Here is an 18,132-nt window from a genome sequence, read left to right as displayed (position 1 = left end):
CTCCAGATAATTGTATGCATGGAGGATCCCCGTCTTGTCTATATCCCTCCCTTCCTCTAAATCTCTAACTCTACTAGCTAGTACTTTTATATCCCTCCTTAGTGAATCACAATCCTCCTCTACTTGATGTATACGATCTCCGTGTCGTGCTACTTGTGGAACTAACACTAAGATCGCTCTGTCTATGGGATCCTCTGGAATAGGCTCGCGTCTAGGTTCTTGGGAAGACTCTACGACCTTATAAAACCCATCATGATCTACTTGTCTACTTGTGGGGTCCATTTGTGGGCGAGGTAAAGCTTCTTTGATGATCTCGGTGGTGATGGCGGTGATGCTACTCTCTTACGAGATGGAATGGGAATGGACTTTATGGGGGTGGTTATAGTCCTGGGTCCCAAAGCATGGTTGTTGAAGGATCGGCTTGAGGATGGGTGTAGTATAGCAACAATCTCTCGGGAAGACTCCAACTCAGTAGGGTCCTCCTCATGAGTCTCCGTAAGAACCTGATGGGAAGATGAATATGAGTAAGGCGAACTATCTGCGGACACTCCACCAAAATCTCTGTCATGTTGCTCCTCTTCCTTGACGGGTTCCTCTCCATCTTTAAATGGATCATCATAATCTGATATTTAGGTAGGGGTAGGGGCATTGTCGGATCGTAATCGCTCTCTTCCTTAGGAGTGTGTGGTACCACCTCGTCTTCTTCTGGGTAGGGTTGCGACACCCAGTCCCGTATATCTTCCATATCGCTCTGATATTCTGCATAAGACATCAAACAAGAAGATGTTTATGAAAGATAATATGAAAATCATATAATACACATAATTTCATATTATAAGTACATATAGTAGATAGTACCGTATATCTTGTGATTCTCTATATGGGGGGTATGTCGGATACCTGTCTCTGATCCGGATATCCTCATGGTGTACCATTACACTATGTGTTGAATCCTCTTTCATTAGGTCTTGATCTAAGGCTCTAGTCTTCAGGAAGTTGAGCTAGGTTTCAGATCCAAAGATCCTCTAGCTGCAGGCCTCGACCATAATAAAACTTAGTTGTGCATTCTAGGTCTAGTTGTGGTATGGATGTAGTACTAGACTAACCGTAGGATTCGTTTTTGACCTAAAATCTTAAGTTGTGATTTAAATGGATGGTTTTTAATATATATATATATATATATATATATATATATATATATATATATGTGTGTGTGTGTGTATGTGTGTGTGTTTATATATATATATATATATATATATATATATATATATATATATATATATATATATATATATAGGTATATGTATAAGAGTTTGTATAACTCTTTATCTGGTTAGTGTTTTGTAACACCCAAAATTTTCAAACAAAAATTTCAAATTTCAAAAAATACTTTCATTCATAAATGTTATAAAAATGTCATTGTATCACATAACAATCCATAGTAACACATCCCAATATCATAATATATAAAAACTCGTCATGTGTGTACTGATCATGCCGACGTCTTCCCGCGATCCTCACTAGTACCTGAAACACATAACACAACACTGTAAGCATAAATGCTTAGTGAGTTCCCCAAAATACCACATGTAACACATAATAGCCACTCGAGGCTATAACTCTGTGGACCCTCTGGTCCTAACTCTGTGGACCATCTGGTTCTAACTCTGTGAACCTTACGGTTCTAACTCTGTAAACTCTGGAACATACACAACATGAATCACATAGAAATAATGCAGTGCATCACAATCACATAAATAACATACAAGATACTCTACCATATACTCTAATTACCACTCTAGGTAAAGTATAATGAGAAGACTCACCTCGGGTAACTCGGTAATCTCGAACTCGGTAAAATCTGGTCTAGGTAAAGTATTGCGATCGGTCTCTCAACATAATTCAGACTCGCGTCCACCTGGATATCCTCCAAGGGCACCACTGCCGACTCGTCGGCTATACACTTCCTCAGTTGAGACACGTGGAAGGTATCATGAATCTGGCTCAATTCTGCAGGTAGCTCCAAACGATATGCTACCTTGCCCACCCTTGTGGACACTCTGAATGGACCGATATACCGGGGCCCCAACTTGCCCCTCTTCCTGAATCGGATAACTCCTTTCCAAGGAGACACCTTCAGAAGTACAAAATCTCCGACCTAAAACTCGAGCTTGGATCGTCGCCTATCCGCGTAACTCTTCTGGCAACTCTGAGCCGTCAACAACCTCTGTCTAACCTGCTGAATCTACTCTGTCTTCTGAAGCACTATCTCAGTGCTGCCCATCACTCGTTGCCCTATCTCTCCCCAACAGATGGGAGTCCGACACCACCCATACAACAAATCGAAGGGAGGCATACCAATGCTGGAATGGTGACTGTTGTTATAGGAAAACTCAGCCAATGGAAAATACGTGTCCCAACTCCCTCCGAAGTCCAACACACATGCCTGAAGCATGTCCTCGAGCGTCTGAATTGTCCGCTCACTCTGTCCGTCCGTCTGTGGGTGGTAAGCGGTGCTGAACTACAGCCTAGTACCCAACTCCTCATGGAACTTCTTCCAGAACCTGGAAGTGAAACGCACATCTCGATCTGACACAATCGAGATCGGTACACCATGCGTTGATACCACCTCCCTCACATACACCTCCGCCAGCCTCTCTACGGAAGAGCTCTCACTGATAGCAAGAAAATGAGCGCTCTTTGTCAGCCGGTCAACGATCACCCAAATTGCATCGACACCTCTCGCAGTCCTCGACAATTTGGTGATAAAATCCATGGAAATCTGTTCCCACTTCCACTGGGGAACCTCAAGTGTCTGCAACTTTCCATGTGGACACTGGTGCTCGGCCTTAACCCTGCGACAGGTCAAGCACCTCTCCACAAACCACGCCACATCCCTCTTCCTACAGGGCCACCAGTAGTCTCTCTTCAGGTCCAAATACATCTTCGTGGCCCCGGGATGGATCGAAAACCTCAACCTGTGCACCTCCTCCATCAAAATGGTACGTTCCCCGCCCTCAAATGGCACCCAAATCCGACCCTGGAAGGTCATAAGCCCTCGACTATCGACAATGAACTCAGATACTTGCTCGATCACCCGCTCTCTCTTGTGGTTCTCCGGTCTCATGGCCTCTACCTGGGCCTCCCGAATGGTGTCCAACACTGGATTCATCACTGTCTACCTCATACAAACATCCTGTATCGGGGCACTCTCTGCCCTACGACTCAAGGCATCGACTACCACGTTAGCCTTGCCCGGGTGGTACAGGATCTCACACTCATAATCATTTACCACGTCCAACCATCTCCTCTGGCGCATGTTCAGGTTGGGCTGATCCATCAGATACTTCAAGCTCTTGTGGTCCGTGTATATGATACACCGAACCTTATACAAGTAGTGATGCCAGATCTTGAGGGCGAACACCACAACCCCCAACTCTAGATTGTGAGTAGGATACCTCGTCTCATGAGGCTTCAGCTGCCTCGATGTGTATGCTATCACATGCCCTCTCTGCTTCAGCACCGCACCCAGACCCGATATCGACGCATCACAATATACCACAAAATCCTCCATCCCCTACGGAAGGGCTAACACTGGGGCTTCGCATAATCTCTGACGAAGTGTCTCGAATGAGGCCTGCTGCTCCGGGCCCCAACTGGAAGCCACACCCTTCCGGGTCAGCCTCGTGAGAGGAGCAGCAATCCTGGAGAAATCCTTGATAAATCTCCGATAATAACCTTCCAATCCCAGAAAACTCCTGATCTCTGAAGGGGATCTCGGCACCTCCCAACTCATCACCGCCTCAATCTTGGTTGGATCGGCCAATATCTCATTCTGTTTGACGAGGTGTCCTAGGAACTAGACCTCTCGTAACCAGAAATCACACTTGGAGAATTTGGCGTAAAGCCTCTCTGATCTCAAAACTCCGAGGATCTCCCTCAAATGCTCTTAATCTTGTTATCTGGATCTCGAATACACCAATATATCATCAATGAACACGATCACCAAACGATCCAACATCGGCCTGCACACCCTGTTCATTAGATCCATGAATGCCGCCGGTGCAGTGGTGAGCCCTAAAGGCATCACCACAAACTCATAATGCCCATAAGGAGTCCTGAACGCTGTCTTCTGGATATCCTCATCACGCACTCTCATCTGAAGATATCCAGACCTCAAATCAATCTTGGAGAACCAAGATGCTCCCTACAGCTGATCGAACAAATCGTCGATCCTCGGTAAGGGGTAACGGTTCTTGTCCGTCAGCTTGTTCAACTCCCGGTAATCAATGAACATCCGGTGTGAACCATCCTTCTTCTTGACAAAAAGGATCGGCGTTCCCCACGGCGAGCTACTCGGCCGTATAAACCCCTTTCCCAGCAGCTCCTGAAGCTACAAGGATAACTCCTGCATCTCTGGAGGCGCAAGGCGATAGGCGCTACCCCCGGAACCAAATCGATACGGAACTCCACCTGCGTCTCGGGAGGCACACCCGACAACTCCTCGGGGAAAACATCCGGGAACTCACGCACTATCGAGACCTCATCAACCGAACTCGGTCTCTCTGCACCTACTCTCGTATCCACCACATAAGCCAAAAACCCGCTACAACCCTGCTATAGAATCTGCCTCGCTCTAGTGGCTGAACAAAATGATGACCCAGAACGGGTACCCTCGCCATAAACCGTAAGAACTCCCCCAATAGGGTCTCGTATGGTCACCAGTTGTTGCTCGCAGTCGATAACCGCTCCACATATGCTCAACCAGTCCATGCCCACGATGACACATACATCTCCCATAGCAATCGATACCAAATCAATAAGAAACTCAATGTCGAAGATCTCGAGTACACATCCTCGAATCACATCAGTGGCATACACCACTCTCTCATCAACTATGGAAACTCGCAAAGGTCGACTCAACGCCTCTCGACAGATATTGATGTGCTGACTAAAGGCGAACGACACAAAAGACCGACTCGCACCGGAGTCAAATAACACCAAAGCAGGTACATAACTCATAAGAAATATACCTAAGCATATCATAATATAAGCATAACACCACAAACTCAAAATAAATAGATGAAAGAATACATACCAGCCATAACATCGGGCGTTGCGTATACCTCCTCCGCTATCAACTGGAAGGCTCTCCTGCGAGCCTTTGGCGCCTCGGCCTTCACTGGCCGACTCTCAGTAGCTCGCATGGCAGCAGGGGCAGATCCCTGTGATGCTCCCTGTGTTGACCCCCGCAACAGCGAACACTCGGCCTTCCGGTGTCCGGTCTGGTTGCAGTGAAAACAGACTGCAAACCCCTTGGGGCATCCTTGGCCATGTGCCCCTCCTTGCCACACTTGTAGCAAGACCCTTCTCTACAAACCCTCTCATGACTCTTGCCGCGCTTGCCAAAAATGCGGCCCTTCTGTTCCCTGATCTCGAATTGGCGGGCTTGGCGCGCTTGGCTACTGGCTGGGATTGTGCCAGTCGCTGATCCCTCCCCTGAGACTCCGCCTCCTCCCTGGCCTAGGTCTCGAGCTCAATCTCCCTCTTCCGGACATTTTCCTGAAGCTCGACAAATGTTCGGTACGACAAGTTCGCCACGAACTAGCGGACATCTCTCCTCAAAATGCTCAAATATCGACTCATGCATGCCTGCTCGAAAGACACGTGCTCAGGTGTCACACCCCAAAACCGAGAACGGCGGAAACGTTCTGGGGCGGAGGACGTCATGTAATGTATCACAACAATGTAAAGTAGTAAACAAGAAAAAACATCATCCATTGCATTAATACTATAATTTTAATTACAAGTTTGTTCTTTCACAGTATAAGACAACATAATGAATAATCAAAATAAAAGACGAGTCTGAACTGCTCCGTCTTCACAAAACCTGGTCGTCGTACCTGTCTATTTGTGACCTGAGAATACAAGTTATTTTGAAAGCGAGTATCTAATAAAAAACTGGTGGTTCAGAATAGCTGACACGACAGCCGAGACTGTAGCTTGAAAGGTAGCTGCATCAATCTGAAGAGTTGGTGTTTGGTTGATGGGTTGATCGTTTCTCTTTGGCGACATGATTATGTTACACGGAAAGAAAATGAATTTGTGAGCGAGTATGGTTGAACCTAGACGTAGTTTGATCGTTTATGTAAAGGATATAAGTATGTTCTCGTGCGTTTGACCTACATCCCTATGATGCAGTCCTAGTAAAGAGTGGAAGTAAGTTCGTACAATGGTCTCAAGACGTTTGTCGTCAAGCCGAGGCAAACGTGAATAACATGATCCAACCCTTGAAAGAGGCTTGAAAATGATTCTAGAGTTAAATTACTATAGTCCAAAGACTTGACTAAAGCAAGTTTCATATAGACTCCAATGAAGGTATGATAAGAGTATTTGAACAAAGAGTGACACGGAAGTTAGCCGAATGTCAATATCATCGATGTTTAAGAAGTAATAAATTCAGGAAAATTTGACCTTGTAGAAGGTCTTACATCATATCCGAAGTAGCAAAGGTTTTGGCCGTATAGAGGCCTAACTAAAAGTACCTATAGTACAAGGTAGTTTCATAGAAAAAAAAATGCTACATAGGTCCTAGACAGAAACACGGTTCTTTAAAACAAGAAGGAAAGTAGAGCATCTCCTACTGGTGACGATCATCCCTCTGGTGAACTCTTAGCTCAGCCAGTTGACGTTCCATATCAAGCAGGTGTCTTTCGTACACCCTCTGACGTACCCGGAGTTCTATGAATTCGGCTCGTAATTCAGGCAGTGCTTGAAGCAGGGCTTCGTGGTCTCTTTCAGATCTCTCACGGGCATCTTCCAGGCGAATGGTGCGAACGGTATGCATTCTCGCATTGGTGACAACTTCTGTGATTTGATCAAGGGCTGTCCTACCTTGAATCTCATTTCGGGCCACTTTGCGGACCAGGATTGGCAAGATTCTGTCTGCTGAGCCCCCATTGCTCAGGTCATAAAAGCTTCGGTCTCCATTAAATGGCGTGGGCTGATCCTGTCCTTGGCTCCATGTTTCCAAGCATTCTACCCATGGAGGCGTCGGGCCATGAAAAGTCGGACGAGGGTTAGGATTTGGAATGGGAGCTACCTGGGGTAGGTTCTCAACCTCGGGTTCGGAGTTATCATCATCCGTGAGGTCTTCAGCATGGTGATCATCCAAAGGGATATGATGATCATTCTCTGGTTCTTCTCCAAACCATCCATCAATGACTTCGTTCGGAAGGTACGAGTTTCCGTGGGGATGGAGTCCAGCCATGTTATCTACGCGAGAATAGGGGTAAGGAAATAACCATTAGATGAACTATCTAGATAATTATTTAGAAAATCTTCATTAGTTACATCACTATTTGTAAAGTGCATACCAGTTATATGTAATCAACACAGGATATGCCTTCGAATAAGTGACCTTAACTCCAAATTCACAAGGAATAGGGGTAGAGCAAAAATTTCACAGATTCTAAGTCTATAACATCCTAGTTACATATAGCCTTAGTGTATCCACTTAGCAACTATCAACTTAGTAATGAAGATCCTTTTTAGTTCTCAAGTAAGTAATTATAGTAACACAAAACATCCCTATGGTATTTTAGACTTAGGTTCTGTTATAATGTTCTCATTATAGTGGTGTTGGTAAGTTTTTAGACTTGTTGACACATCACAACCATTCTTGGGCATGTGCTAATCACTCCTCAGAACAACATAGTTGATCAGGCTATGCCACTCCCAAGACTGACCATACATCCCCGAGCTTACCTGTGATATTCAACAATCATAATAATTTTTTTCTTGTCGTTGTGACACCGATTTTAGTATGAATGCAGGCACGTATACTTACTTAAATATTTTATTATTTAAAAGTATAAACTCTTAGTCAGAGTATTTTGAATCCCATTGTATTTATAGTTAGTATATCTTTTATGGGTTGATATACTTAATTCACTATAAACAATGCTCTGATACCAATCTGTCACACCCCAAAACCGAGAACGGCGGAAACGTTCTGGGGCGGAAGACGTAATGTAATGTATCACAACAATGTAAAGTAGTAAACAAGAAACAACATCATCCATTGCATTAATAGTATAAGTTTAATTGCAAGTGTGTTCTTTCACAGTATAAGACAACATAATGAATAATCAAAATAAAAGACGAGTCTGAACTGCTCTGTCTTCACAAAACCTGGTCGTCTTACCTGTGTATTTGTGACCTGAGAATACAAGTTATTTTGAAAGCGAGTATTAGCCAAAAAGATGGTGAATTCATAAGTATTAATGTGTCTTAGATTTGTAAAACTTGAAATGAAAGACTTGACATTGTTCTGAAAGAAAATTCATATTAGTGTGGAAATGTTTGTAAGTAAGTGAAAGCATTTGATAAACCCTAGAAATCCATATGATTCCTATTAGTATAGATGAAATCTTCTACCAAGACCTAACTATTTTGAAAGTAGCCTTCTACCAAGACCCGACTGATTTGAAAGTAGTCTTCTACCAAGACCCGACTGTTTTGAAAGTAGTCTTCTACCAAGACCCGACTGTACGACTATTATTATTAATATAAGAAATTGTATCCTTTGGAACTAGGATACAGAAATATAATTCACCTCGTCGGTTATGTGAATGAATCACAAGATAAAGGTAATAATAATATAAACAACTTAAGTATTATCCTTTTGTACTAGGATAACTAACAGTGTTAACTTAAGACATCCGTAGATGTGCATTTACCTCTGTAGCTAACAACTGGGTGTAGGAATAGTTAGTCCCTTAAAGTATACCTATAATGGTATCAACCGAAGACATCCGTAGACGTGCATTTACCTTTGTAGCTAACAAAGGTTCTAGGAATGGTTAGTCCCGCAAACTATCCTTTCGAATGAGGATATAAAGTCCAATCTATCTCGTCGATTATTTGATTGCATCACAAAATAAAGATAAGAAGGAGAAGTATATAACAGTATCTAAACATATAATATGTAATAGTAACTCATCATATAACATTTACGTAAAAGTATTCGTATAAAAGTATCCATGTAAACATACTCAGGCAAGCGTATGTATGTAAAAGTACTCATGTAAGCGTATATATGTAAACGTATTCATGTAAGCGTATCTATGTAAACGTACTCATGTAACATGTAATGTACTAGTATAGAATCATGAATGAACTGACTCTTGTGTGATTCCCTGTACTTGGAATGGTAAGTGGTATCTCATAACTATACCTATAATAGTTAATAACCATGTACGTGTATAACCTGAAGTATGCCTTTGCTACCAAAGGTATTGAACTGAGTGAGGAAAACTTTTATGTCTCTATAGGTATACATGATATATAACAGATAGTTAAATGACCTTCGGACAGATACCTGATACTCTACCAGACCACATCCCAACGGGGAAAAGGAAATAAAGCGGGTTAGCCTTCCTAAGTCCTTTAAACATTATTTATATAACTGTACATATACAAGCATGCAATTGACAATATAAAAGCATATAAGGAGTTTTATAAAACCTTTGGAAAAGATTAATACCTAAGAAAAGATCAACTTGATGTCAGTTTATAAAACGGTTTGAAAGTATTTGTTTGACAAATCAAATTTAAGTATAAAGGAACCTTTGTTTGAAACAAAAATGTAACAGGGTCTTGAAATGAACATACAGTGTTTAATAAAAAGTTTAATGAATTGTTTTAAACACCTAAAAACTTGTAAGATAAACATTTGAAGAAATCTGATTGGTAAAACAGTTAACGTAAAGTAAAGCCATTTGCATGTTAATTATTAATCACATGTGATTGATATAATAACTAAACATGATTCAACTTATATTTCCCCCCCCCCCATAAAGCATTTATAAACATTTTAAAAGCATTTAAAAGGTTAGTTCAAGGGGTATGAACTCACCTGTAGTTGGTGGTTTGGATGAACTGAAGATGTAGGATTGCTAGGTGTCAAGTGAAGACTTGAACACTCTCCATGATCCTAGTTAACACATAATATCACATATATGTATCCAATTAGTCCTTAAACAACTAATAAAAAACTTTAAGACACCCTAGGACATGCTAAACACCTTATACAAGTGTTATAAGTATCAAGGATTGCATCTAAGTGTTGTAGGGAAAGGCTAGTGTGCTTGGGGTTCAAGGAAAACTCCACTAGGGAGTTTACGTTTTTGTGGTCACAACCAAAAGAGTTTACGGTCGTAAACCCTTGAGTTTACGGCCGTAAGCTCATACACTTTTGACCATTTGTTGGTTTGAAGTCTTAAAAGTCCCTAGAAGCTTTTCTACTTGAAGTATAAGCCTATGGAAGAAGTTCGGGCACCAAATAACTCCTAATTGGAGTTTACGGTACAAAGACCATTTCCTATTGGGTTTACGATCGTAAACCCCCATGGATGATGGTATTTTGATGTTTTCAAGTCCTTAACACATTAGGGTAAAAGTCTAGGCTTGATTCAAGGCATAAGGAAGGAATATGGGTCATTTATACACACTATGGGGTGTTTATGGTTTTGGGAGATCCCCGAACAATTTGGGGCAAAAGTTTAAAGATCCCTAGGAGAGAATTCGGGCTTTTCTCTAGTTGAAAATGGAAGAAATGAACTAAAATGGCTAAGTGCCCTTTATATAGTCCATGGAGTTTTTGGTCCAAAAATATTATTTGAGCCGTAAACTCCAAACTCTTGGAGTTTTTGAAACTTTTAAGATGAACATAATACTCTAGGGCATCCTCTCTCCTGATATCTCCTAAAGTGTTAATCCCAATAAACTCAAACTTATTCCAAAAATTCTGAAAATTAACAGCAACTGTTCTGACTTCTATTGATTTATATGTTCGTATAGAATAGAAATTTCGGGTTGTCACATCATCCCCTCCTTAGAAGGAATTTCGTCCCGAAATTAGAATTTAGGTAACGGAGTAGGCATGAAAAATTGAGACAAGTAGTGGGGATACTTCCAAATCGATTTTTTTTTTCCGTGCTTCCAAGTGAATTCGGGTCCTTGGTTGGCATTCCATTGAACCTTCACTAATGGAATGCGGTTTTGATTTGTTTGCATGACCTCTCGGTCTATGGTCACCACGGTTCTTCCACGAAGGCGAGGCTCTCATTGATCTCGATCTCGACGAGTGGGATTACGAGAGTCCTGACGGAAAGGTACTTTTTCAAGTTCGAGACGTGAAGGGAGAAATGTACGTCACTGAGTTCGCGAAGTAGGTCAAGTCTGTGAGATACAAGACCAATTCCGGTAAGAATCTCGGAGGTCCTAACTATCTTGGATTTAGCTTTCCACGCTTTACGAAGCGTATTAAGCCTTCCCAGGGTGAGGATTCCAAAAGGATTTTGTCTCACTTGGGATTCCAAAGTTTCTTTTTCTTTCTTATCTTCCCAGTCAAGGGCCACCCCCTACTGGGTCAAAGTCGTAAGGGGTTCTGTAATTTCGCGAGGAGTTTCGAATGAACTTATGACGGTAGGTCAGCGGGACCTAGAATTTGGCGAATTCCATAAGCGTCTTCAGTGCTGAAAAATTCTCAATGGTTTTGATCTTTGGAAGGGTCTTCAAGAATTCCCACATCACTAATGATGTGTCTTAGGAATTTGACTCTTCAATTCTAAAACTCGTATTTAGAGAACTTTGCGTAAAGCTTCTCTGATCGTAATGTTTCCATGGTTTGTTGTAGATGCTCTTTAAAGGTAGCCCTAAACTGGGTCTTTGGTATCCAAAAATTGTATATTTTGATTTATATGTGTTTGCTAACAACAATTATGGATGGTGTGATCTTGACAGGAAATCTACATCGGTGGATCTCAGTTTTTAGGGGACCGATTGGTGTCATGCAATGCAAGAAACAGCAAATGCTGTCGACCTCAACAGCTAAGGTTGAATATGTTGCTGCCACAACCTGCTGCTCTCAGGTTATCTGGATTTGACATCAATTGCTGGATTACGGTTTAAATTTTCTTGACACTTCCATTTTTTGTGATAATAATGTGGCCATTCAAATTGCTAAAAATTTGGTTCAACATTCCAAAACCAAGTACATTGACATTAAAATTCATTTTATTCGAAATTCTTATGAGCGTAAACTTATTCATTTGGAACAAATTCACAGTGATACGACGTAGAGGATTTGTTTACCGAACCTTTCAGTAAAGCTCATTTCGATGTGCTTGTGGGCTTTCTAAAAATGATTTGTTTCGAAGATTAAATCTTTTTTAGTTTATTTTATCTCCTTATTTAATTTCTTTCCCATGCACAAGTTTAGGGGCAGAAATATATATATATATATATATATATATATATATGTGTGTGTGTGTGTGTGTGTGTGTTTTCTTTCATAAGTATTTTTGGGAAGTGATATGAAGGTTTGTGCTAAAAGGAAATTTTGAGATGCATGTAATACACCAAAACTAAATTGTTTAAACTCTGTGTTCAATGTTCTGGTAGGCACGAAGGATTCAAAAGGACTAGACATAACTGACAATGAAAGGACTTGACAATGTGGACTTAGATAGTTTCATTTAGACTGGCCATACGACGCTCGGATAGGTTGAGCAGTGAGATAAACATGGGAGCCTACGAGATACACTAAAGTCATATGTATCTAGAACCGTGGCTTAACACTTTCTCGAAGTACAGATTTATTTCCTTAATTTAGGTAATGATAGGGTGACTGGAGGGTTCTGATAAAGTAGGTCTGTAGGAAATTGTTTTCCTGCTTTCTTTCTGTCAGTCATATGTTGCCTCCTCTGCATGATCGGTAGATCCGACCTGGAATGCAACATATGCAACTCTATATCTATGTATCTTCTTATCTATGCAATTCTTTCTATCTGTTAGTCATATTATGTCTCTGGATGATTGGAATAGATCCGATCTGGAACATAGCATATGCAACATTCTACCTCTCAACCCCTCTATCTGTGTTACTCACATGTTGTCCCCTTCTGTGTGATTGGAAGAGATTCGACTTGGGGCACAACATATGCATTTCTAAATCTGAATTCTATCTTAACGATTGTCTACTCACCTAAATTAAGGAGTTCTTTGGAAGTTCTTGATTGTTGGGGTATATCGGGAAGTGGGGAACACGTTCTAGTGCATCTAAAATTGAACCATTTAAAAGGTTGTTTGTAGATCTCGCTGCTGAATTTAAGTGGACAACAATATCCTTGGTTGTCCTCAGTCAAATGGTCTATTAAGGAATATCATTTAGGAATATAATCACAATGACTTGTCATTTAAAATCTGTTTAATTTGTCAATATTCTTTGTGTTTAAGTGGATCACAATATTTGCAATTGAACAGAGCTAAACATGCACGTCTGTTCTGTTATACGATATTGACTTGCTTGACAACTTTGATCCCAAAATTTTATGTTTTGTGCATTTTATATATATATATATATATATATATATATATATATATATATATATATATATATATATATATTTGTTAAATTTGTTGATATTTTTCCTTTTTGCACAAATTTACGGGGAGAAATAAAAATAAAAAATCATTAAAAATCATAAAAATTTAAAAATACAAAAATATTGTTCTTAATTTTATTCTTTCATTAAAGTGTGTTTATTTTTTTTAAGTTTATTTAAATTTTATTTTTGTTTTGCATTTTGATTTTTAAAATTTTAAATTTTAAAATCTTAATTTTTATTTTACTTAATTTCATTTTTTACATATTTTCGAATTTAATTTCTTATGTTTTTTAGTCATTTTAAATTAAGCCCAATGAACCGTGAACCCAAATTTCTTAAGTATAAAAGCTTTGATTTTTCCTTTTTCGCTTCATTTTTCGAAAACTCTCATCGTAATCAGGTTGTCATTCTCTCAAACCCTAGACGAAAACCTTCATCAGTTCATCGAGAAAACATCTTTTTCGTTTCAAAAATCATCAAATTTCACTCGAGTTATTAAAATTTTCTCTGGGTATGCATTTTTGAACATCTTGTTACAATTTTTAGTGTGTTTTTGAGGTATTTACTGGCAGCTAATTGCATTTTCCGGCATACTGACGGTGGTTTGCGGCGGAGTTTTTATGATATGAATCGTCGGGTTTGTTTTTGGTTTTTCAAATTGATTCGGATCCTACAGAAAACCCAGTTGCTTTGTCCGTAAACTAATAAAGCTAGCTGTAAACATGTTGGTCAATTGTGGCCTATCCGTAAACCTTTTGGTCAACTGTGGCTTATCCGTAAACGTTTTGGTCAATTGTGGTTTTCCCATAAATGATGGACGATATGACTGAAATCAACTATTGATCAACCGTAAACAACTTCAGACTGACCGAAATCAATTTTTTTTTATCAAAACTTGATTTTAGAGAAAATAAATTTTAATTTTATATTTTTATATATTCTTATTTGACTCGTTTGGTGCAGATAAATGGAAAATCAATTAAAAATTTTCGAAAATCACAATGTTGTTGGATATCTTATGGATCCGCTTGCTGCTCATAAAGAATTCAAATTCATGATCATGGGTTTGAATAATTGCAAAATCTCTCACGCTTTGCATTCCAATCCAATCATCTACAAGGATTTGATTGCTGATTTCTGGCAAAATGCCTCAATCAATGATCAGGGAGCGGATGCAGTTGGTTCTATTCATTCAGTGGTGAAGGGAGCTCAAGTAGTTGTTTCTGAGCAGGTTATTCGAGATGTACTTAAGTTTGATGATGTTCCAACGTTTCCAATTGAGTACCATGTTAATCAAGTGAAGGAAGTCCTTGAGAAGATGTGTTATGAAGGAACCTACCCTCCTACCCTCAAGAAGTTGTTGCCACCTTACTGGAGGTTTTTGGCACACTATTTTGTGAGTTGCATTTCTGGAAAGAAGAGTGGACTTGATGAGTGTAGTCAGACAGCGACCTCAACCATTGTTGCATTAACAATGAATTGGGATTACAAGTTTTCAAAGTATGTTTTTGGAGAAATGAAAAGGAACCTCCAAGGGAAGAAGAAGAAGGATTCGTTTTTAATGTATCCCAGGTTTCTTCAGATGATTCTGAATGAAAGATATCCCCAGATCAAGAGATCTTCTGATACCTTGGATATGAAAGCTTTGGGTCCTAACACTTTTGGGCTCATGAAGCAATCAAGACAATCTACGAAAGTCGTTTTTCAAAGATTAAAAGAGTTGGTTAAATTTGGAAAGTTTGCAGAGACAGAAGGTGTTCATGCTTCTAGTACTCCAATTGCAATAGTAGTTGAAGAACATGTATCTCCAGCAAGATCAAATCTCAGTTCTTCGTTTGAGGTTTCTGATAGTGACGATGACAATGATACTAATGATGATGTTGATGATTCTAATGATGATAGTGATAGTGATGATGGTGGAATGGAATTTCGTATGTATGTACCACCGAAGGAGCCGATCAGTAAGATGTGGATACTCCAGTTGAGATGGAAAAGGATGTCAATATCTTTAAGCAGTCAAATGATCCCACACCCGAACAGATGGATGCTCTCATTACTCAACTACAGTCAACTGCAAGGAAACCTCCCCAAGCAGTTCCTTTTATTTCTGATTCTCCATCTGAGAGTGATAAAATTGATTCAAACGCCTCCTTAGCGCCAAGAAATCAAAGACGTAAAGATCCAAGGTCGGAAGTGCTTTCTACTGAGCCAGCACAACAGCCCTCTTAGATTGTTGAGCCCACTCAAGTTACTCATGGTGTTCAGAGGCCAATCATTGAACCATTCGTGGTTCAAGAAGATGTCCAAAGCCCAATCATTGAACCAGCCGCAGTCCAAGAAGATGTTCACAGTCAAATGGCTAATGAGGAAACATTTGCTTCGGGAAGCACTTTTGCCCCACCACCTCCAGAGCATGATGTTGCATCTATCAAATTAGCCACGTTACTTTCTTTTCAAGATTCCATTTCTCAATCCAAAGGAAACAGAATATATTGGCTCCAGGCAAGGAGGCGATGAAGACTCCCATCAAACCATCTCTAAACTCAAAGAAGAGATTATGTTTTTGAAGCAGGAGTCCGTTGGGAAGGCCTTACTGATTGGTAGTCTGGATGTGAGAGTTTCTAACCTTAAACAGGAGAACTCTGTTAAACTTGAAAATATTTCTGAACGTCAAGCGAATCTTGGTGGTATAACCGCTTTATTCTTTGACCTGAAACAACACTTACATTAGAAGTTTGGTGATGATTTTCAACCTTTAAGCACTGAAGGCGAAAAGATTTTTGTTTCTAGCTCTGATCCAATCAATCCACCTTCTCAACATGCAAGTGAAAGAATTGTAAGACCTGCTTCGAACACAAATGTTCACACCTTTTTATCTTTTGGTCCCTCTTCTGCTCAAAAAAGAAGAGAGAAGCAAGCTCGAATTGAGCAGCTGAAAGGGAAGATATTAGTGATAAAGCATTCGGATCAGAATGTTCTAGGTGATCACCCTGAAATGTTTTTTAAGGGAAACTGGGAAGAAGTTTACTGACACGTATGGAGATCGCTCTGGCATTTTGATGTGGGGATATGATGCTGACAGGAAAATATGGGCTGTGAAGCGAAAGAGTAGTCACATTGAGTATTATGAGAAGCCAATTGACTTTATGTCCTGGACAAAAGTTGATCTTGTTGAACTTATTCACGCTCCTTTCAACAATCAAACCAATGACTCCGTGGCCTGGGATTTTAGGAGGTTTCTTGAGGATCAAGCTAAAAATAAATTTGAAGGCATGAAGACTGCTTCATTGTTCACGAAAAAGGCTAAGGATGTTATTGATCCTCACACTAATAAAACCATGGTGAACATTATGTGTCCACCCACAAAGCAAGCTAAAAGGATTCTGCTTCCTAAACGTTTACCAGAAGGAACCTTGGACTCAATGCAATTTTGGGTTTATGATGAGGTTACCGCATTGGTGGTGATCAAGCTGAAAAGGAGCCAGTATTGCATTTTCGATCCCAAAGATTTCTTGAAGTTTGGAGAACGTTATATTCATACTTTGTCACATTTTCAGCTTATTGTTGAAAATGAATTATTTGAAGCTGTTGGTAAAGGTTTCACTTGGATGGTTGCCACTATAATTGACAAGAAGCTATGGGTTGGGGCATTCGATCAGTCTGATGTTCATCTTGTAGACAAGATATAAAGTCAGCCAGCAATAAATCAAGGGGGAGATTGTTGGGTCATATCTATGGTTTATGTTGGGCTTATAGTGATATTTGTTCTTGGGCTCAAATTAGTATTATATTATTAGGATTGATTGTGTTTTCGGATGTAAGAACCGAAATCACTATGGTGATTTCGGTTACAATGGGCTAGGGCCTTAATTGTCTAGTGTTTGATATATATATATATATATATATATATATATATATATATATATATATATATATATATATATATATATATATATACACATGTTTTCAGCCGTGAAGTAGAATTAATTGTTCCATTGTTTCGTTCACGGCTGCCATTAGAATTTCTATGTACCAGACGGTTTATTGTTAATAGAATCGTTGTGTGCATTGGAAGTTATTTCGTGTTCTTGAATCATTGCTTATTTAACATCCCGCATTCCTTAAGCAATTTAGATTACAGAAACATTATACTATCAAACCCTTCGGTAACTCCATTCAAAATGCAAAAAGACAGTGAGGGTGGTAGCATGTAGCTTTTAAAAACCGACCTCATTAGGAATCTAAGAAACCACCATAAACCTATCTTATAAGATTAGGATGGGTGAGCCTAGTCGTAGTAAGACTAGTAATGTATTTTAAAACATGTGAGGACAAAATGTTGTATTTATCTAATACATGTAGATACTATTCTAATATATATATATATATATATATATATATATATATATATATATATATATATATATATATATATATGTTGGGTCGTGTTTTCTATTATGTGTTGCATCTATTGGGCTCGTTAGCTAGTCCGTTTTTGCATCTCCGGTATGGGCCTGTCCATCCGTGAGTATAGTAGAGTTTATTATAAATATAGGTGCTTGCATGCATCTTAGAAAAAACGATAGTAACGATAGAAAAGATAGATCAGAGCATTATTCAGAAGTTTATTATCATTCTTGTAACCCTAAATCCTCTACAGTGGAAGTTCTTAGTCGAG

The 18,132-nt window shown here is 39.7% G+C and overlaps 1 protein-coding gene across 1 annotated transcript in view; it reads left to right on the top strand.

The window, feature by feature from the left end:
* The window catches only part of LOC111921560 (uncharacterized), a 40,457-nt gene extending 28,346 nt beyond the window's left edge, over window positions 1-12,111 (top strand). Inside the window, exon 4 of the mRNA XM_052770591.1 lies at window positions 11,809-12,111. Coding sequence (XP_052626551.1) covers window positions 11,809-11,951 — 143 coding nt within the window. The 3' untranslated portion in view covers window positions 11,952-12,111. The remainder of the gene's footprint in view (window positions 1-11,808) is intronic.
* The last annotated feature ends 6,021 nt before the right edge of the window (window positions 12,112-18,132 follow it).

The sequence above is a fragment of the Lactuca sativa genome, chromosome 4, assembly GCF_002870075.4.
Source record: "Lactuca sativa cultivar Salinas chromosome 4, Lsat_Salinas_v11, whole genome shotgun sequence".
Classification (NCBI taxonomy): Eukaryota; Viridiplantae; Streptophyta; class Magnoliopsida; order Asterales; family Asteraceae; genus Lactuca; species Lactuca sativa.
The sequence above is the reverse complement of the archived record's forward strand: the minus strand, read 5'-3'. Positions and strand labels throughout refer to the sequence as shown.